Source organism: Falco biarmicus, chromosome Z, assembly GCF_023638135.1.
Source record: "Falco biarmicus isolate bFalBia1 chromosome Z, bFalBia1.pri, whole genome shotgun sequence".
Lineage (NCBI taxonomy): Eukaryota > Metazoa > Chordata > Aves > Falconiformes > Falconidae > Falco > Falco biarmicus.
Window position 1 is genome coordinate 11,512,949 of NC_079311.1, and position 21,370 is coordinate 11,534,318.

The following is a 21,370-nucleotide window of genomic DNA, read 5'->3' on the forward strand; positions in this document are numbered from 1 at the left end:
ATGCTTAATAGATTCGGTAGAAGTCCTCTGACTGATCAGCTTTAGGGTCCTTGTGGTGGCATTCACGGCAGTTACAGCTTATCTGTCTCCTCCTTCCCTTTGCAAAAAATAAATCAATTAATGCCTTCTTAATATAACACACACAAAAAAAATTAAAACAAAAATTAGAAACACATGCCAGGCTTATTTCTGTGTAATGTTTTTTATGAGTATAGACCTACACATGCTTTGCAAGTACTTGGAAGGTTTTGTTAATAGTGATCATTGTGAAGAAGTATTAGTTTTGCCCAGAATACTTAAATTCTGTCCTTATTTCCACTGATGTAAATCTGGGCTAGAGGTGCTTCCAATAATTGTGCAGGGTGATCCTTTTCTTTTGAAAGTCATGGCAAACTTGGATAGGGTCTGCATTTAGTCCATTACCAGGTCTGATTGTGAACTTGGAGAGTTATACAGCATTTAAATACTTGGGTTTGTTTCTTCTGCAAAGAGAATGATTTTAACCTGTGTTTCTTGCCAAAAAATGTAACAGGTGTTGATAATTTCTTTGAAGTGCTATTGTTATTATATCTATATCTATTTATCCTATAGAACAGCATTTTTGATAGGGAGTCTCCATGAACTGAGGTGTTCTAAGCAACATCTGACAAGATGTCACAGTCATGGCACCACAGACTTCAGCTAGGAAGACTCGTTGTCTAAAGGTGTGCTAATCACCACTTTCAAAAATGGCAACATCTGTAGCTGCTCGAAATAAGGCTGGTAGTGGTTGCTTTTTACTCACAAGTGATATTGGAAGGGCTGCTGACACTAACGCTTGTTTTAATGGAGCATCTGGGAAAACAGTGTACTTCTGCTTGTTCTTATTTCTCTACACGACAAGGCATTTACTTTGTGTCTGATGTTAAAATGTTTGTTGTAAATTACATTCCAGTGAGAATGATAAACTTACATTTGTAATGAATCATTCCAGACAGTTTCCTTTAAATGTCCAACTGCTGTACGTTAAAGAAAGAAAATTGGGATCTATTAACCAATGACTCAAGCTACTGCAGTTTGCAGCTGGTGACAAGGCAAAGAATTAATTTCTAGGAAAAGATGAATATGTGGCAATGTGTAAGGATGCCATTGATCAAAAAAACCACAAAGAGCATTGCCAAAGTCAGTCTTGAATCTTTTACTTCCAGTGTTTTTGAAACAGCGGATGTACTCAGCAGAGCTCTCAGCTGGCGGAAATGAGCTTGGCACCCTTAGCATTGCAGGGTGCGTACCCTCACCTCATCTCATCCTTGCTGTCCCTTCATCCATCTGTGTGACAGTTAAAGCTTGCAGACAACCCTAAAAACAGGGAGAAGGGATACTATGCAATCTCTTGGCAGATTGCAGCAACTGTCCTTTTATTGTAATATTTACAGCATCTTTTCAATATTTACAAAAACAGGGGCAAAAGGTGATTCAGCAGAGGCAATAAAATCTGGCTGCAAAGCTTCACAGCAGCCAGTTACAAACGTGATATACAGAGCAGAAAAGAAAATCTATTTGTGGTAGGTACAGTAAGGAAAATGCTGTAGAACATGTCTGATACTGTAACCTGAATATCTATTTTCACATAGAAAAATAATAGTAAAAATCGTAACTACTGGTGACAATGTTGAAAAGAAGAAACAGAGGTACTTCTGTCACCGAATTGCCTTCCCAAAGAAAGAATTGGCACTCTTAACATCAGGATACCTCAGCAGAAAGGTATTAGTGGGTCAAGTCTAAATTTGAAAAATCTGTTGCTAAACCTTAAGTGAAGAAGTGTAAACTCACTGTAACTCTTTTTGAGGAGGTACAGTAATTAAAAAACAATGATCTACCTGTCAGGTTGCTTTTTGGTGGTGGACTGGGCAGAGTAGCTTTACTAGGGCTCCTGGTGGTCCCTGGTTATTTATTATTCCTGCCCTACTTCACTGTGGATAATAAACACAAACCACAGAAAATTACTGCAGTGAACTGAACTGCTAATATGAATGAAGTTTGGAAGATTAACACAATTCATGTGGGTGTACGTGTGAAATAACTTCAAACTGCTTTAGATAGCAAACAGGCTGTTTTTACCCGACTGACACACAACTTTAATACAACTGACAGTAATGCTGAATTTGGTGTCTGCCAGCCACCCAACACAAGCCAACATGGATCCTAGTAATAAACTTGCATATGCTAAAAAGTATTTTTTAAAGCTGTTTGGGATGCTTCGAAGCAGCTTTTTAACCCATCTCAGATCACTGGAGCAAGACATAGAGTAATTTCAGTGGAATGACAACTATGTGTTGCGTGCATGCTAGACAAGACCTTCTCCAGAGTACTTCTGGAAAGCTGAAGGGAAGAACCTATGCCAGCTCCGTTCCCAAAAAATTGAGTTTCCTGCATGAGGAAACCCAAGAAAGACTTAAAAAATGCTTGAACATGGCTAAATGGAGTCATGGTGGATCCCAAAATATTTGTGGAGCCGTATTTAAATTCAAGCATTTCCTGTGTTGTTTTGCTGCAGTACCTGGTGCACTTGGCAAGGTGCTGAGCAGCTGCAGAGCAAGCCAGTGGTTTTCTCCAGTCTGCAGGGAGTACACCATCCCTCCTAAGCAGAGCAGCTGGGCTATTAGATAGTTTATTTGAACAGGGTGGTGAGTGTGACATGAGAGAGGATCCCATGTATGCTTGGTGGTGTAGTTCCCATGTTCCTTTTATTAGCAGTACTTAGACTACGAAGAACTTTTGTCTAACTTCCTGTAGTGTCTGGCTCGAGTAATCCTGTTCTTCAGAGGAGGTGTGAAAATCATTACATGAGAGGTCTTGATTCTGTGAAGGCTTTCCTGTTGCAGGGAGAGAAACCCTCTGTAAAAAATTGTTGTCTCATGATGAGGCATGGGGAAATCCTTAACATAAGAAGCCATACCTGGGAGAAGCTTTCCTGCAGCTGCCACATCTGCCTTTTTGGTGTTTGTTACCAAAGCGTTGCCAGGTGAGGCAGAAGGCACATTGCACTCCCAGCATTCTGCAGGGTACTCAGACCCATCTGCACATGCATCTGGGAGAGCTGCCCACCAAGCAGTTATCTTCTGTTGTACTCAGTTGATGAACTAGATGAGAGAATTTCAGTGGATGGCAAAAGCCCAGCAGGGGAGTTGCAGTTTAGAGATGTAAGTGATCAGGTACATTTAAATTTCAGTTAAACATTGCCTGCAAATAGTAAGGAACACGTGTGTGCTTTCTCCTCGCTTTCTTCTCCTTGCTTTCTTTTCCTGAGTGACAGCTGTGGAGCTTAAGCCTGTCAGAGGAGCCCCTTCAGCCTGAAAACCATCTTCCACTTACTTTTTTCACTAGTAAATACCTACACTAAGGAAATTTCTCAGATTCAACCGCAGCCTGAAGATATGGTGTACTGTATGGTGGGAGAAGAAGCAGAAACTTTGTTGCAAAGTATTTTTCATATTTGTAGCCATCACAAAATTTCTAACACCGTGTATACATGTAAAGAATAAGGATCAGGTCTAATACATATACATGAACCTCTTTTTAAAATGAGAATTTTGAGAAAAGCTGGAGCAGAAATGAAGGCTTTGAGTTTATGGAAAATACTGTTTCCTTAACCCCTTCATAAGCAATGGTATGAAAAAAGCAAAGTTCATCATTCTGTTCAAGGATTCCTCTGGTGTGCTCATCACTCATCCCCAAACACCTCCAAGAGTGCCTTCACAGCATACTAACCCCGTTCATGTGTCATTTGCTCTCTTATTCCCTCTCTAGTGAAGAATGTGTATGAAGTGAGAGGGTCTTCAAGAGGTGGGTTTTTTTTTTTAATGTTTTCTTGTTTGTGTGTTTGCATATTCATGTTGATCACCTGGTGTTAAAGAAGACCAAAGAAGCCCACCTTTCACCTGGAGTGGTAATGAGGCTCCATATTACCAGAGTGACATTTTTTGGCATACTTGAGCTATCCCCTGAATCCAGCACAGACTAGTCTCCCAAAACAATTTTTCTTGCTGAACTATCTTATTTTGAAATTTTTTCTCTGCAGTGCAGGTGTATTAAAAAAATGCCAACAGCATCTGTCAAACAGTTGCTCTTCCTTGCATGAAGCCCCACTCTTCACATCTCCTTTGTGCCTTAGTTAACACTATGTGATGGCCATTGGTACCTACTGGTTACTTAGTGGTGACTCAGGCCCTTGTCCCAGGGCCTCCCCTTGGTCACTCCTCTTGATATTGTGGCAAATCAGCTGACCATCCATCCTCAGCTTGCAGCAAGTGCTTGGACACCCAACAAAGTCCACAGGGTGGTTAAGTCACCATCACAACCCCTCTTGCTCCCCAGAGCTGTACAGAGGTTTTGATTAATTTGTCCCCAGCTCTTACATGTCTTTGATTTTTCAGAGACATGTCAGGCAACGTCTTGCAGCCCTCAGACCAGGACATTGCAGCAGCTGCCCTTTCCCTGAGCTTTACCTTACCCTCCCCAGGGCTGAGAAAGAGCTTTCTCTATAGAAGCAGGACCTGCCTGCCCCAAATAGCATGAAAGGCAGTTAATTAAGAGAACCCAAATTGCAGGAGTGCCCTACTAGATCCCTGAAGCCAGAGAGTAGCAGAAGCCATCACCAGAACTGAAGAAACAGAACATTATTTGGAGGCCCTTTGAAGGAGGAGAAAAATGTAAATGTGTAGATGAAGATTTGGGGTGCTATAGCCTGTACTCAGTATCCTGCAATATCTCTAAATGTGACCTCAGGGGACTGCCTTCCTCTGGAGGGGAAGGCACTGATGATAACTATTGTTAACTTGTAAGTGTGACCATCAGGCTGCAGGTTTTGCTGATATCCCACAGTGTGGCCCTATTTCTGTTTGAATCAGAACACAATTCCTTTGTTACTCAGCTAGGATTTGGGCAAGGACCACCAGCGGTGTCTGTGTGCATCAGGTGTGGGTATGGGACCATGGAAATACAAAGTGCCTGTGATCATCATGTCTTATGGTACTTTTAATGCTGAATGACCCTTCTGCCTGAGTACCTGCCTGAGAACAGCACCTTATCTGGATGAAAATCTGCCAGAAGACAATTAACCCAGCAACATTTCTAACACAGTCCAAACTGGCAGAACAGGTCTGAGCTGGACTGGAGCTCTGCATCGGGTTCACAGAGGGGTTTTTTGTCGTGATTGAGAGCCCTGCAGCCCCATCTTCTAACTACAACTTCACTGATGGTTGTGCTGGTTGCTTGACTTTCTGTCACTGTTGGCACTGGTAGGATCTCTCTCTTCCACCTGCCTACCTGTTCTCACAAAATTTTTAGGAACTTGAAAGAGACACTTCTCTATGAGAAGTGGTTGATGCTGTGAATTCCCGAGTTTTTAGTGGAATTCAAGCACTTACACAGAGAAAATTGTTGTATAAGTGTAATTTCTTGTGGATACAAACCAACAAACCACTGTTCTGCTGTGAGCAAATCTCCTTAACTACCTTGGCTTCTCTATTTATGAAAAGGGAACTGTGACACTCTTCACAGTGACACTGCCTGCCGTGCACAGAACAAGTTGTGTGTTGCTGCAGGTCACTGCTACAATACGGAAACCGATGTGCCTTGCACCCAGGGAGGACAGATCTGCGTGGAGGTATCCTTTTTCTAAAATGCAGATCCCAAAAGCCTATAGTTTACATTGTTTTCCAGGGGAAGCAGAGTACAAAGGGCTCTTTTCAGGCAAGAAGTTTGTCCACAGGTCTGAGCATCCTGTGATGCTTCTGCATCCCCAGGGGAAAGCAAAAGCTGGGCAGACATCTGAGAAGCCTGATTCTTCCTGCATTACTTACATACACCCAAGATAGTTACTTACTAGTGTAAGAATGAAGTAATGCAGCAAGATATCTGACCCTTAATCAGACCTTTTATTTTCAGCAGACTTTTTTACCCACTGTACCTAATGGGCAAGGTGACAGTTGTTCTTACTCTCTCCTGCTGAGCAGTCCAAGCCGTCACACATGGGTGCAGCTGGGCAGTTCAGGACCTGCTGTTGTTCTCTGCTTTGGCAGCATGTCTCCTGATGGTCTGCGGAGCTGGTGCTGGTGCAACCCAGAGAAGAGCCTGGGCCCATGGAAAGTCCCTCTCCGGTCTCTGGTGGGGTGATTTAAGGGGGATGAATTCCTGGCCTGATCCCTGCACCGGGCAGCTTAAGCCAAGCCTGTAACAAGAAACTAGTGATGCTGGGTTTTTCCATACTGGGCAGAAATGAAACAAGCCTGGCAAGGGGATTTCTTGTAAAAGACCTCTGCAGTGCTGGCTCAGGTTTCACTTCTTCCTTCAGGAATCAATCTTGCTGCTTCTTACAGGAGGTTTCAAGGCTGCTCCCTAGTGGCTACCACTGTCACGATGCTTTTTGAAGGAGCAGCAAGGGTTTTCATCTCAGCAACAGGTAGTTCCATGAAAATCTCCACGATCCTCCGTATTACTTCACTTATTTGTAAGGGGTTTGGGGTGGGGTTTTTTTCTCCTTTTTTTCTTTCCCATCGATTGAACCATCTTATTTCAAAGAGCTGATGTGCTATGGAAAAGGGAACTTGATTTTGATTGAGTAGTGCTTTCTCCTGTTGTAGCTGAGGACCCACACACACCTTACTCCCATGCCACCGTTGTGCTCATTCTTCCCACCAAGACAAGGTGGGAGGCTCACCTGGATCCATGCCTGGTAGTGAGAAACACAAGCCGTCCTCCCTGGAGAAGTGTGTGTTGTCACACAGCTCAGTGCAGTGGTCTTGCTGTGCCTTGCCTTCTACTCACCTCTTCAGCTGAGGTCACTCTGCCTGAAACAGCCTTCCCTGGGTGAAATGGGCACAATCAGGGAGCAGCCTGACTTCTCCCTGACTTTCCTCCCACCAGGAGACTTGAAGGGTCCTGTCCAAACAAGGGGTGTGTGGAACAGAGACCCCACCCTGCTCTGTCACAGGTGTCCCTCCAGGAGCACCCTCTGTGACTTGCAGGAAACAGCTGCAGGGAAGAGTGGTACCAGCAACAAACCCCAAGCCTCTCATGCTTACACGGCAGATAAAAAGCACTGGAAGAAGAGAAGAAGCCAGCAACACTTAACAAGATGCCTTCTGTGGATGTCGAGCATGTGGTCCCTGACATATAGTGGTAGCATCCTGTGCACTGTACTGTCTGATACAGAAAAAAGATATCATGCAGTTTTCCAGAATCTTGCAAACATTTCCAGAACACTGGAATGTGTCCTGTAGAAGGGAATGAGGGTAATTCAGCCAGATACTACTGTAAAAAAGAGTGGTGGGTTCAATTTGTCTTGTATCATTTGATAACTCTTTTAGGTTTTGTAAAAAGATATTGTGATGTTTTGGTGTAGTGGGTTTCAGGAAGAGGGAGAGTGTTTTACAAGCCCGTGGCCATCCTGATTTACCAGATCATAGATTTCATTCCAAATTGTTTCTTCATTCAAACCTCACTGAAAATGCTTCTCTAGCTGCCATCTTTTGGAAACAACTCATGAGTGCTTCAGCTTAGAAAAGGTCATTCTTTTTCATGTCATTGCAGGAAAGATAGAGAAGATCAAGCCTCCTCCATCCCCCACCACAGAAGGCCCCATCTCACAGTCTGACCCACCACCTGAAGAGCCTACGGGAGCCCAGCGACCTAAGAATCTGATGCAGACACTCATGGAGGATTATGAAACACACAAAACAAAGAGACGAGAAAGGATGGATGACAGCAGTGTAAGTGCACTTTTCCTTTTCACTTTTTGCTCCGCAAGAGAGACCGTGACCAGCATCCAGATAACAAAAATATTTACTTCCCAAGAATCTACTCAGATCATTTTGCAAGTGTGTAAGGATTTTAACACATTGTAAGGGCCAGTATGTTTGAAATGGAAGAATGAGGGCCAGCGGAGAGGAAGAGAGAGTGTCACCGCAAATATCAAAGGCAACTCAAATTAAATTTCATTTTAATTAATTAAGCTAGTTAATACAAGGGCAGTGGGTGGCTGCCCTGCAGTTGGCGGACTCTGTTAACTCAAACATCACCAAGACCCTCCAGTGGGCTATTTCAGTGGCTTTTTGAACTTTGTGGATCAAGCATGTATTCACATCTGTGTTTGTAGATCCCCAAAGTCCTGTCCTAGTGTGCTCAGGATTCAGTATAAGTAACTTCCCCTGAAACCACTCCTTGCAGAACTGGATTTGGAACATCTCAGAAATTAACTTGGATCCATCAATGGGCAGCATGCTCTTTCCCGATGGATTTGTTATCTGTCTTTCACACAAACAGAAAATCAGCCAGAATTTCAGTTTGTGAAATGAGTACCTGCATTTCAGTCATTACTATAGTGGAGTTTAATCCACTTAAGGTGTTCTTTATTGGAGGCACTAATAAGAAGAGATATGAATTCATAGCTGGAAGCATCAAAATTCAGTGCAACTGTTTTACAACCTGTTTCCCAACAAAGCATGAGGTATTTCTTATTCAGACTAATTATTACTGTAGGCAGTGAGTGCAGAAGGTAGTGAGATATAAGTGTGATATAAAACTTCTTAAATAGACACTGTTTGCTGAAGCACCCTCGGTTCTCCAGGCATTTCGCAGAGATGTCAGAGTGATGACTCCAGCACCAAGGAGTTCATGCTCCAAACAAATATTCATAAAAGTTACAGTTTTATTAGGTGTATGGGAGTGAGTGAAGGTTTGTAATGTGAATATTGCCCTAGTCTGGCAGCTTTTAATCATTACTGGTAAATATTGCACAATAGCCAAAGATAACTTAATATCAGAAGGAATGCAATGTGGAGGGGTCCTGTTGTATTTCTGCCGGTTAACTAAAACATAGTAGGAGACCTGACTCAAAATGTAAATAGACTAATTTCCATTGCACACCAGAAACTTTCTGGTACCCTTTTTCTACTGAAGCTGTCGAAAACCAAGAACTCATTGTCTGTCAGATTCCTGCTGCCATGCAGGAGGTCAGCTCATGCTTGGCAGCATGCCTTGCTCTGGAAGCGGCATCCTGGGGCCATGTCTTGGGAAGGAGACATGTCCTTGGGAACCATGTCTCTGGTTTCCCCTCCCTCCCCCAAAAGCACCCAGTGAAATGGGGTGGCTCCACCTGCTCCAGTGAGTGTTGTCTTTTGGCATCTCCCCAAAGGAGAGACATGTCACACCTTCATGCCTTTTGCAGAAGGCAGGAGGAACTTCAAAAAAAGACGGTTATAAAACTCCTGCTGTGCAAACCAGAACTGGTCCTCTGGAGTCCCACAGCAAGCATCTGTCAGTCCGATGGCTTGAAACCTTGGCACAGTGGTGAAGCTGCTCTGCTAAAGAGATTACACTGAGCTGGTCCTCAGCCTGCGCTTTTCCGCCACCCCTGTGAAGAGTGAAGGTGACTTGCCCAGGCCATGAAGCAGTGGCTTGTGGCTGAAATCTTCTCCCACAGCTGTGAGGGTCATGTGCTGTTTGTCATACAAGTTGTAGCAGGCAAAAGACATCTAAGATGTCATTAGACGTAACTCCCTCTGCTTAGTTACCCAAGTGCAACTCCCCAGGTACTTGCAGAGCTGCGCATGTGTCCCCTAGAAAGCAGGCTGGCCACAGTTACATACTGTCTTCTGCAGTTTGAAGGCAGCCTTGATGTCCTGACTGGAACCCCGGTCTGGGCAACATCTCACTGAAGAGGTGTGCTCTGCATGCCAGCTCAGCTGTCCGCTGCTGCTAAAGCTGCCCTGTCTCTGACTGCCCGAAAATGCCCTCCCAGAGGATTAGTGCTCGTTAGACAACTTGCGGAAAGAATCCTTTTCTGGGACAAATTGTCAAGGCTCCAGTGAATTTATAGAGCCCCAGCACACACCAAAATCCCATTGCTTTTTGTTGTCATTCTCTTCTCATGTAAGCCCATTGCATACAGCCAAACAAGATTTACATTCTTGATGCTGCCTACCCAAAATCCTATTAGAGGGCAGTGTCCTGCAGAGCCCAGGGAGAGCTTCCTCAGACCAGCAGGAGTGTTTTGTTTCTCTTCCCTGCCTTTTTCTGCTCTCCTTTTGTAAACGGCTCCCACCATTGGCAGGGGAAAGATAATTCAAATAACAAATTCTGCACTCATACCACTGTTGGTTTGAGCTAATATTTTATGTGCCAGGCTAAGCAATAATTATTTAAACAACAAATAGCTTTCATTTGTCAGCAGAGGACATTTGACCATGTGCTCAGGAAAAAGATTTCTGTAAATAATGAAACAAAAGACCACATCACTGGCTTGTTTTTAAAAATACATTAAATGTAGCAGGGGAGGAGCATAAATGACAACCAGACAGGCAGCTGCCACTTGGAGCATGAAGTTCTGAGAGCTGAACATATCTCAGCATTGCTCTTTGTGAGTGAGGGGAACCAGAGACTTCCTTGGGTACTGGGAGCAGCCAGGGTGCTGTGGCAGCCAAGGCTGAACAGAGCCAGCACTGCTGGCGAGACAGAAGGCAGCAGCCACGGTCTCCTGAATGGGATTGTGGAGAGGTTTGATGTGCATGGAAACTCCCCCTCACATGCTGAGCACACCAGCAGTACTGACGTATAGAGCTTCAGTTTCTCCCTACATATGACATACTAAAAGACAGGAGGGTGGTTTCAGCAGGACATCTACACTGTCTCTCCTTCAAACATCACCTCCTTCTGTTTTATGTCTGGCTTCAGTGGCTACAGCGCAGACACTCTGGCCAGGGCTTGCAGGCTTTGCCTTTCAGAACCAGAGGGCAAATCAAGTGCATCTGCTTTTGGAAGAACTTCACTGCTCAGGCAAGGGGGCAGTTTCTTCCAAAGAGCATGTATTACAGTAGAGATTTCAACAGGTGAGAAAAAGAGAAAAAGCAGCAGCAAGAAAATGGGTCAAGCACGTATAGTAAACAAGACTGAGACTGGCCAAGCAACACCATTAAAAAACCGCCTGACTTTTTTTTTTTTTTTTTGTTTCCTTAAGACACCAAGTTGCTTGACTTCTTATACTCTGGGATGTGCCAGTTCTTGCAGTTTATTTTGGTTTTGTTTCCTAGTTACAACATGCTTATTCAATGCACTAATGCTGGTCTTTTCCCTTTCTACCAGTACACCTGTAAATTACTGTCTAGCAAGGTTACTTCTGAGGTACTTTTTAACTGCTTATTTATTTTTGCTTCTTGCATGGTGATTCCAATTGCATGTCACTGCAATTTGCGTTTTCATACTGTGTGCCAGTGCTGTTTCATATCAAAACTGGGATGCAAATGTGTGTGTGTGATATTCCCTTGTATCTCTCATCAACAATATTTGTGTGGCTCGTTTTCTAACATTTGGATTCTACTTACAAGTTCTGGCATAGGAGGGGTTGTAATTAAAGGGATGGAAGCTGTTGCCCAGGTCTGGAGCATTCCTGAGGCATGAAATGAGAACTTCTCCTTAATCCCTATTACTGTTCAGCTGGCAAAGCTAAGCATGGGATCCAAGCACCCTCACATGCTGAGCGAAACTGATGTGGCTTTCTTTTGTCTCTGATTACAATGTATTTAGCACTATCAAAATGCCTAGTATTTTGTAAAGAATCTGCACACCAACCTTTCGTCTGTGGAAGAAGAGAGTCAGATCCAAGCACGTGGCCTCCGTCTTGTGAATTTTGGTAACCTGTCCTTGTCCCTGTCTTCTGTTGTGATGTGATGACTGATCACAGTCCCACAGCATAGCATCAGTGTTGGTCTCAGAGTAGAAGAAACCCAGACCTACTAAAGAATGGGCATATACAGTGGCATTTGGTATTTTAGCAAGGCAATAACTTGCACAGTCCTTATTCCCTACAAAGCCGTACTCTGCCAAAGGCAACAATTTTAAGAGCAGAGAGTTGATACCAGGTATACTTCTGCAATGTTTGTTAGAAACAGGATGCAGACATTTCAGTTGCCTGTAATTTTCTGTGCAGAAATGAGTGTAAATCTGGACATCTCTAAGAGACACAAACAGATTGTGGTAATGACTGACACTCTTGTCCAGCGTCAGCATCTTTTCTTATAAACATGAACCTTCCACTATTGCCCTGTTCCATGACATATTTGACCACATCAGCTACCTCAAGGCAAGTATATAAATATTTTCTGTCCTGGAAAGTAAAGTTTATTCCATTTCCGATTCATTAAATAATTTAGTGTGGGTTTTATCTCACTGATACAAGCCAGTGATTGATCTTTGTATAAAGAGTTAAGCAGTATAAAAGCAGTGTGCTCTCAGAGATGTGGGTTTAAATACAGATTAGACCTCTTCTCCCTCATAATATCTTCACAGTATTCTGAGTTATGATTTATGGACGGTAAGTAGCAATCAGAGCGTTTGATGTTGTGTGAGAGGCAGAAGCTCAGGTGTAGATGTTACATGCCCAGCCCTTGGCCTTCTGCTGGGAAGGGTTGCGTGTTCACTCCGTGAAATAATAATGACGCAATGAGCTGGGAATGAATGTGCATGGATGGGAAAAGGGGTAGAGATGAAAAAGACTGTAGGACACAGCGATTCTGTATGCAGGTGAAAGTATGCCATCTGGCTAATCCCAGTGTTAAGCCTCAGACTGAAGAAACCATTTGGTCCTCACTGGAAATCAGGAGCTGAAGCCAGGCAGTGGTTTTGGAAGGAACAGCAAAACTCCAGTCATGATGCCCCCCAGCTCTCTACTGACCCCACAGCTGAGCTGTGTCTCCTGTTCACCAGAGCCTTCCATAACCCACTCCGATGCAGGCAGGTGGTTCAATTCTAATTGTCAGCAACGCTGGAGCTGACCCAGCCATGCTTGCACTGGCTGGGAGCCGGGGCTTCCATGCAACCAGCCTGCCAGCTCCGCTCTGGTAAGCAGCAACCCCCCAGCAGGGTACAGTCACTGCTGAAGTTAAGCTACATGCAGCAAAACACAGCCTGCTTCATTAGGTCGCTGTGGTTTATCACCCTCAAATGCCTGCGGCCTGTGTTAAAAGCACATTAATCCACTGTTTTAAAGAAACCACAGGTAACTATGTGCCTGCACATGTGTAGGTTGTTTTTATCCTCGAAATCTTCCACTCTTGGCCTTACAGCTATACGTATCTTCAAATTTATGGGGCATTATCCTGAGTTTGCTTAACAGCAGTCATGCTGTAGGAGATACTGCATTAAGGTGACATTGATGTGATATTAAAGGCTACTGCTGAAAGTTTTTGTGTTACGAAACAGGAAACCAATATACTAGATTTGATGGCAGAGGAAACACATTATGTTTTAATACTGACCAGCAGCAGTATAATGCTGTTTTTCAGGTAAACACATTTTTGTCTTAGATACCCAGCTCCTCACTGTGCTCACTGGAGGTCTGGTGTATTCAGTGAATAGCATTAAGTAGGTACAGTAAATACCTTTATACTTGAGGAATAGATGTTCTTCGTCCCTTAGTAGTTCCAGTTTTATGTTAAAGTGTTTAGTTTATCGTTCCTGAGCAGGAATGCAGAACCAGGCAGCTGTTCCCTGACCTTGTGCTTCTGTCTCTTTGTGCATGGTGTGCTCCATGGAGGTGTCTTGTACAGTAACTTTCCTGCATGGTACCTGTAGATTTTAGACACTCAGAACTTTGCAATCTCTGTTTTTGTTGCTTTTAGTTCTCCCAGGTCTGGATGGGAAGAATTAGTAAAATATTAAGCTCCAGAAAAATCATGTTGCTTCCACATCAGTTTTGCCGTTGTTGTTCTTCAACAAAAACTAGCCTGTACTGGATAGCAGTCAGTTTCATTCGGTGGTGGGGATAAATATGCTTTGGACTGAAGCATATCGGTATTTTGCTTTTTATTCTCTTGTTGCCAGTGAGAGAGCAATTATTGTTACATTTGTTGAAGGGAAGATCAGGACAGTTTAGTCCATCTCTAGGATGGATAGGTAAATTAATCTTGCACCTGATAGTGGTAGCTGTTGCAATCTTTTTTTTTCCTTCCCCCACCCCCACAAAATCTTTAAATATAGATGAAATCTGTCAGGAAAAAACCCTCTGCAATTCATAGTGAGACTCCAGAGCTGCAACCATGAGATCCACACAGCAGTTTTGTGCAAAGAGAGGTGAGCAGTGGTTTTTACAGCCCTACATACCGTGGTACATTAGTCTTTCCCTCACACCTACTTCTGCTCTCCAAATTCTTCCTCTTCTATTGCAACTAGTAGTCAAACAGCCCCTCCCAAAAAAGACATTTTAAACAACATTGCTTTTTTCACTGATGTGGCCTTACCACTAGGATGTGGCCAGCTCAGTTTTTCAGCCTAAGCTTGAATGAACCACCTACTTCGTCATCTTTCTGATCTTTGTTATATGCCTTCTGCAAGCAGTTAAGAACTTGGCTACCTTAGGATGCCGTGGCCACCCAAGCCTGGTCCTGCCTGGGTTGCTCTGCCTGTACCGGCTGAGCTGATTTTGGAGCATCATGAGGGAGGACACTCACGAAGCACTGAGGTAGCATCTTGTAATGTGTCCAAAATATGGTGTGTTACAGACACCCAAAGTAGCCACAACAACAAAAGCAAAAGACTTTCCCTCCTTTGATGTGCTGGGGAGAGCCTCTGGGTGCTGGACTCATGAAGGGCCCACAGACAGCCCTGATACCTGCCAAGAATATTTTAAAAGGTAGATTGTTTGCTATTTTAGGCAAGCTGCTTCCTGGGTTGTGAATTCAATGCTCCATTGAGGAGTCCCAATTCTCTACTCAGTCATTCTAGTTGCACGCTATAATTACCCCATTGTTTCCTCTAGCGGGTGTAGAACTGACACAACCTAGTAAAAATGAGGGTTATTTTAGGTCAAACACTCTTTTCAGTAGATTAGAAGAATAATTCCAGAGTAACTATTGAAAAGGACCTTTAGCTTATTAGTATCTGCTCTACTGTTTAGAGGGCTTGTTTATTAATACTAAGCCAGACATTAATATTTGTTTTCCAGCAAAGGCTAAGTCTGCATGCAGTGCCCTCATGGTGTCTCTGATATAATTCTGGAAGCAGTTTTCCTTGGAGCAACCAGCAAAGTTTGCAGAAGTAGACAAGCTTCTAGGCACGTTTGCAGACAGAGGATAAACAGAAGAAGCCCTGAGATAAAGACGAGCTGACCGATTCAAAGCAGAAATCTTCAAAGTTTAAGGGTCCTGACTGTGCAAGCCATCACCAGAGACCATTGCAATGATTTAATTTCCAGCAAGGAAGACACTGACTGGAGAGTCTTGTAAATTATGTAAAATCCAGTTTATTTTCAGCTGGCATAAATCTTCAGGCCAAATTCAGCAGGCCTCAGTTGAATATACCACTACTCTGACTGTGGCAATTTGGGTTTGAAGTTTATGCCACATTTTCTGATTTTTCATGTAAATTTCAAGTTCCAGTGAGGAGAACAGTAGTTTTCCCTGCTTTACTTAATTATTACTCCATACTGGTCTTGATAGTCTTCTGTCTAGCAGCATTCATCTGTTGCCATCCAAAAATACAAAATGACTGTTCCTCCCCAACCCACACCCCCTATTGCTAACCCTGGAGCAGCCACTGTCATTTCTTATTCTGAGGAGATAATGAGGTGATGCACTAATATCCAGTCCCATTTTCAATTGCTGGGTTTGGGTTGTCTTTCCTTGGTTCAGGCACTCAGAATCCCAAACGCAGTTTAAGCTGCTGGTCCTCATCCCTGCAGCGGGAGTAGCTTTGGTATGCTGCTTACAGGCTGATGTCTCAGAAGGAATTTTTTTACTGATTTTGATTTTTTTTAAAAAAAATTGATTAATTTTTACGTTTGTGAGCATGTTTGCCCTTACTGGGTAAAAAAGAAATTGCTCAGCTCTGCTCCCCCTTTCCTGTGATTACTCTACAAAACCAGGAAATATGACTTTGGGCAAAATTTCAGAAAAAAATCCCCCCCAGTGAACCTGGACCAGCTTTGTGGCCCTGGTCACTGCTGGGAAGCAGATGGAGCTTTAGCTTTCTGTTGGCTGGGTTTTCCACTTAGTTCTTTGGTTTGTTCACAGTCATAGTCGAAATTAGGAGGGCAAAGAAATAATAAAGCTGGCAAAACTCCACCTTACCTTCACCTCCTGAATGGAGGTCTGGGTCTTAGCGTAAATGCAGAAAGGTGAGCAAAGTTATGCCCTGTAATTTCATCTGACAGTTCAGAGCTGATTTCCCAATATAACTTGCACAGGAGCCCCTAGTACCTGTGTAGCTTTCCAACCACAGCTTGTCACAAGCTGTAAGAAGAGTTCCTTTAGTCTTATATTATTTATTTTTATTCTAGTCAAGGCTTAAGTCCTCACTGCATCTGACTTTCTATGCAGAAAAATAATATAGCATCATCCTTTCTCAAAAGGCCAGCTACTCTTCTGCAGCGGAGGAGTGTGCAGAGCAGCTTGCAGGAAGCATTAGGGACCAGGGATGGCAGGCATTGTTTCAGTGAACAGTCACATACTTGTTGGGGGTCTTTTTTTACAGTTATGTTTTTTAACTGACTGTTTAAACTTTTCAAAAGTCTGCTTCTCTGGGAGGGCTGGTTTAAAACACATTGAGGGCAGTGGATGTTGGCAGCTTTGTAGTTTGATCACAGAACTGTTATTCAGTGTCGGTCAGAAAATAACATTGCTATGTGCTTCTGTTAGAAGGCCACAGACTTCTTTATGTCATCTCACTCTGCTGGGAGAAAACCACCCAGTGGCATGCATTATTGGCCGAGGAGTACATCAGATTCATGTCACAATAACACCTTTTGGTTTAATCTGATTATTTTTCATATGTTGTTAAACCTCATTAAAACTGGTTGGGGTTTTTTTTACTTTTTTCCGTTAATTGTTTCTGTGTATACATGTGTGGGTATACTGTTTTTATATGCGTTTGTGTGTGTGACTCTGTGTGTGCATGAAAAATACATAAATTTTTAAGGGCCCATCTTGTACCAGACTCTGTAGGCTGGCAGATCCTCATTTCCCGTATGCATGGAGTGATTTTTCACTCCAAGAACGCTTTGATTGCAGTGCATAGGCTTTCCCATTGGCATAGCTGCAAGCCAGAGACCACGAGAAGATGCAGCGGGAACTGCCCAGTCCTGTTTGCAGGGGTGATGTGCTGAAATAAGCAGCAGACCGCTTTCCAGGCTGCACATGCAGCTCCAAAGCAGCCTCTGCTGGGTTGTTGCAAGCTGGTGGTACGGAGCTGCCTTTTGGGGAGAGGACCAAGGCTCTGCCATCTGCCTTCCCCAGGCTGGGACCAGGCAATGTGCAGCTAGGCTGGTAAGGGGCAGCTGGGGCTTCCCTAATTCTGCCAGACAGCTCCTACCACTTCTGTCCTCCCGTGGCGTGGCTTTGCTCTCATGTGCCATCCCCTGCACCTTCACATCAGCAAGTGCTTCATCGCATGAGTCCTCCCAGTTTGCACAAGGTGCGGCACTGGGAGCCCAGCAGGAAGGGCTGGCCCAGCTGGTCCCTGCCTGCCCCGTTGGTCCCGCCTGCCTGGGTGCACAGTGCAGGGCACCCCGGCATGGGAGACAGGTAGCTGAGTGATGTGATGTGTTTTCCCTTTCTCTCCTGACCAGGTCCTTGAGGCAACCAGGGTGAACCGCAGGAAGAGTGCTCTGGCACTGCGTTGGGAAGCCGGCATTTATGCCAACCGGGAGGAGGACGAATAACCACACCGCAGTGTGAAGACAGCGACCAGGCACACCGAAACCAAAAAAAAGAGAAAGGAAGGAAGAAAAAGACAAAAAACCAACACAAAAACCACCACGAAAGCAGCAGCATTTTAGTCCAGTATTTATTAAATACACAACAAACTCGATGCACATAGACACAGAAACGATCCAGCTCCTGGCAATCCTAGAACAACAGGAAAAGCCCACCTAGAAAATATCCCCTTCTCCTTCCCTCCATCCCCCGTCTGAAATAATGCAATGGAGAGGGTGCAGGGGGTGGAAACCCTGGGGGTGGGGGACAAGGGGGCTGTTGTCCCCATGTACCAGAGAGGCTGCAGGCACATGGTGGGAGGTCGACGTGGAGGAGCCTATGGCCAGGGCTTGTCCTCGTGCGTCCTGCTGACTGAATCGACAGCCCTGCCTTGCCCCTGGGACCCCTGTCACCCCAGCCGCTCCTGTTGGACCCTCCTGCAGTTCCTTTGCCTCCTACAGTTGCTGCACTGAGACCATCAGTGTTGCTTCGGCATACTCTTATCCAGCCACAAAACAACGATATTGCCCTCTGTTGCTGTTTCTTTGAGAGGATTGAAGGGTTGGGGTTTGGGACTGGGGTGTTTTTTGGGCAGGATGGATTCTGCTCCTCTTTCTAGTAATTTATCTGTTTCAAAGGAGAAAAAAAAAAAAAAGCAAACAGGGAGACAGTTATTGCAAATGTACAATCTAGTAGACTCAGTACAACAGTCCTTGTGTTGCAAACACAAGCCATCACAATTTAGGAGTGGAATAGATGGGGATGAGAGCTAAGCCAAATGGATTACCTTAGCTTTAGGATCCTATATGCTTGCAATATCACCTGAGCTCCAGGTTCTCAGAGCATATTTACATAACAAAGTTTCTAAATAGAAAATCTGTATTTAGTGGATGACAACTATTTTTTGATGGTGGGGAGGGAAAAGAATGGCATATGTGTAAACTCTATGAAGATGGATAATTTGAAGTAGAAAGGTAGTGGGAAAGGGATACAAATAAAGGACATTTAATTTGTAAATGAGGCAATAAGTGAACTAAGCCAGCCTGTGGCCTAGAAAGAGGTATGAAATAAAGAAGAAAGATAGTTACGTCTTCAACTATATTTATACAACATAAAAAGCCTTTGAAGTAGAGTGCTTTATGGAAGTCTTCACGTCTCCAGGCAACAAAAAAAGCTAAAGGGCATAATGTGTTGGAAGGAGTGAACAAGGAAGAGCAGACAAGGGAAGAAAACATAATTTTTGCCGTTCAGCCAGTGTTTTCAGTGCTACAAGCAAACCATAGAGCCTTTAGTTATTGCTTAGGCTTGGGATCAGCAGTGAAGGATTAGTATGGATCTGTGTGTGCGTGTGCATGGGTGTGTGCGTGTGTGTGCGTGTGCGTGCGCGCGTGTGTGTGTGTGTGTGTGCAGGCGTGTGCATGAGGCTGGCATACCAAAAAGTGTATGGCAGTGCATGTACTGATTATTTTCTCCAAAGCTGTTGTATCAGCTATAGGAATGAGTGCTAATTTCTTTTTCTTTTTTTTTTTCTGAAAGGGGATATAAAAACAAGGCACTGAGTTAATGCAGTATTTGTGATATTAAAATTTGACCCAACATGGTATTTGCATGAGTCACAATTGCAAAGTATTGACCAGTTTTGTAAGCTGACAATTAGGAAAAGAAATGTGGTATTTATTCTTGTGCTTTGTATTTGTATGTAGTATAGAGGCTGCGGGTTTACTCTTTGTTTTCACGCAAGCAATACAATAAGAGTATTTTACAGCTGGGAACCATAATTTCTGGACTAGAAACCAACAAGTTTGGGAGGTGACAGAAAAAAAGACACGGAGCTTTTTTCTATATGAAATAATCTGTCTTTTTTATAAACAAAAATTCTTATTTTGACATCTTTTTAAAAAGTCATCAGCCAGGATACTGGTCCTCCCTTAAGCGTTTCCTTGGTTTTATGACCTGCTGTGCTGTTTGATCCTGAAACAGTGAGCTTATTTAAAATGAGTACCGATACTGTGAACATATTTCTGGTGCTTTTCTTAAACAGAGCTTGCAACCAAATTATTCCCCACACACACACTTCAGTTCCTCCAGCATGTGATTTCTGTCCCTGGACACTATCATTTTGAGGCTTATTTTCAGGGAATTGTAGCAAATACAATTACATATACCCGTTAACTCGGTTCTGTCAATTGTCTCCCTAAGTGCTCTTGGACAGATGAAAACCCTGCTGATCCGAGTGTTCACTGTGATAAGGGCAGCAAGCTTAGCTCAAGGATGCTCTCTAAACCCAGGTGCATGGGGAGGCACCATGCCTGTGAAGGAATTACATACTTGATGAAGTAGACCCATTGTCCAGACATGGCAATCAACAGTGAACTGTGATTCCTGTCTGCAGGCAGGTCGTTACCATCAGACTAGGAAAAGCAACGCCACTAATGCAGCACTCTAGTGAGACCATATCTCATGTAGCCAGATTCACGAGTTCTGTGCATCTGTAACAAGAGGAGTCCTGGCTCCGTCCATCCTTTAGGAAAGCTTAAGTGAGACTGGGAAAAAGGGGTTTCCTAAGCAGAGGAGACAGCCCCTGTACTTACAGTGATGTGGTCTTGCACCAAAGGATGCTCTTCAGACTTGCTCCCTGAAACTGCCTTCCCAGGAGCCTGCACCTTTCTTTTCTAGAAAGGGGATGTGTTGTTGGGGAGAGGCCAGGCAGGAGTCCTCTGTGCTAGAAGCATTTGCTTGCAGTTTCTGTGGCAAAAATATTTGCATGTATCAGTCCAGGACAGCCAAACTTTCCATCCAGCAGAGTTTTTCTCTTCCAGAAATTATGGACACTCATAGTCAGCAGCACACATTCAGTGCTGTGGTAACGCGAGTGCGATACAGTTTACCTGCCTCTGTTATTTCATTTGCATGCTACCAAGCTTAGGTGTTTATAAGTATACGCCAGTAATACATATCTATCTATATATAACTATATCAAATGCAACAAAAGAGCACTATTGCAGAGTTAACTTTGTCTCCACAAAAGAAACACTCAGATCCTTTTCCCTTGGCAAAGACTGGTTTTAATGAAACTGTGTATTGAGAAATAGTTAAGCATTAGCTTTTGTGATTATAATCAGTTTGGGGTTACAGTGCAGGTTTTCTGAACAATTCATTTTAAAAGCTGCCAGTTTGGGCTTCATCTTGCTCCATACTGACATTATCTGAAGGAAAATACAGTCACATCGGTGTGTTTGACAACCAAGTCAGCATCCTTATCATGACTTATCAACCAGTTTCAACAATACCTGGCTTTCTGTATGTTAACCACTTAAATGTTATCCTGCTTCTGTTTTATAGTGACTGTGAGGCCTACAATGCAAGTATATAATTATTTTCTCATTAAAACAGAAACCTGTGTTGTGTTTCTATAAAGCTGCCTGTTTCTTCATGTTCTTGCAGAAAGGTGTACCCCCACAAGCAGCATGCAGCTGGTGGAGGGTGGCCTGTGTCCCATCTCCCAAGGTAGCTGGTTGATCTCTGCCCCAGTTCTTGACTCTGCTTCTGTCCATCTATCTGTCTAGAGGCAGGAGAGATCTCTTTTTTCCTCCCTTCAGTGGTGTCAACTGCAGATACAAGAGTATCCCTGAGTTTTTCTTTCCCAT

General features: G+C 43.7%; 1 protein-coding gene across 4 annotated transcripts in view; it reads left to right on the plus strand.

The window, feature by feature from the left end:
* Window positions 1-21,140, plus strand: part of PALM2AKAP2 (PALM2 and AKAP2 fusion) — a 274,692-nt gene extending 253,552 nt beyond the window's left edge. For all 4 annotated transcript variants that reach the window (XM_056324615.1, XM_056324616.1, XM_056324618.1 and 1 more), the window contains 2 exons: window positions 7,573-7,751; window positions 17,597-21,140. In XM_056324615.1, coding sequence (XP_056180590.1) covers window positions 7,573-7,751; window positions 17,597-17,689 — 272 coding nt within the window. In that variant the 3' untranslated portion in view covers window positions 17,690-21,140. The remainder of the gene's footprint in view (window positions 1-7,572; window positions 7,752-17,596) is intronic.
* The last annotated feature ends 230 nt before the right edge of the window (window positions 21,141-21,370 follow it).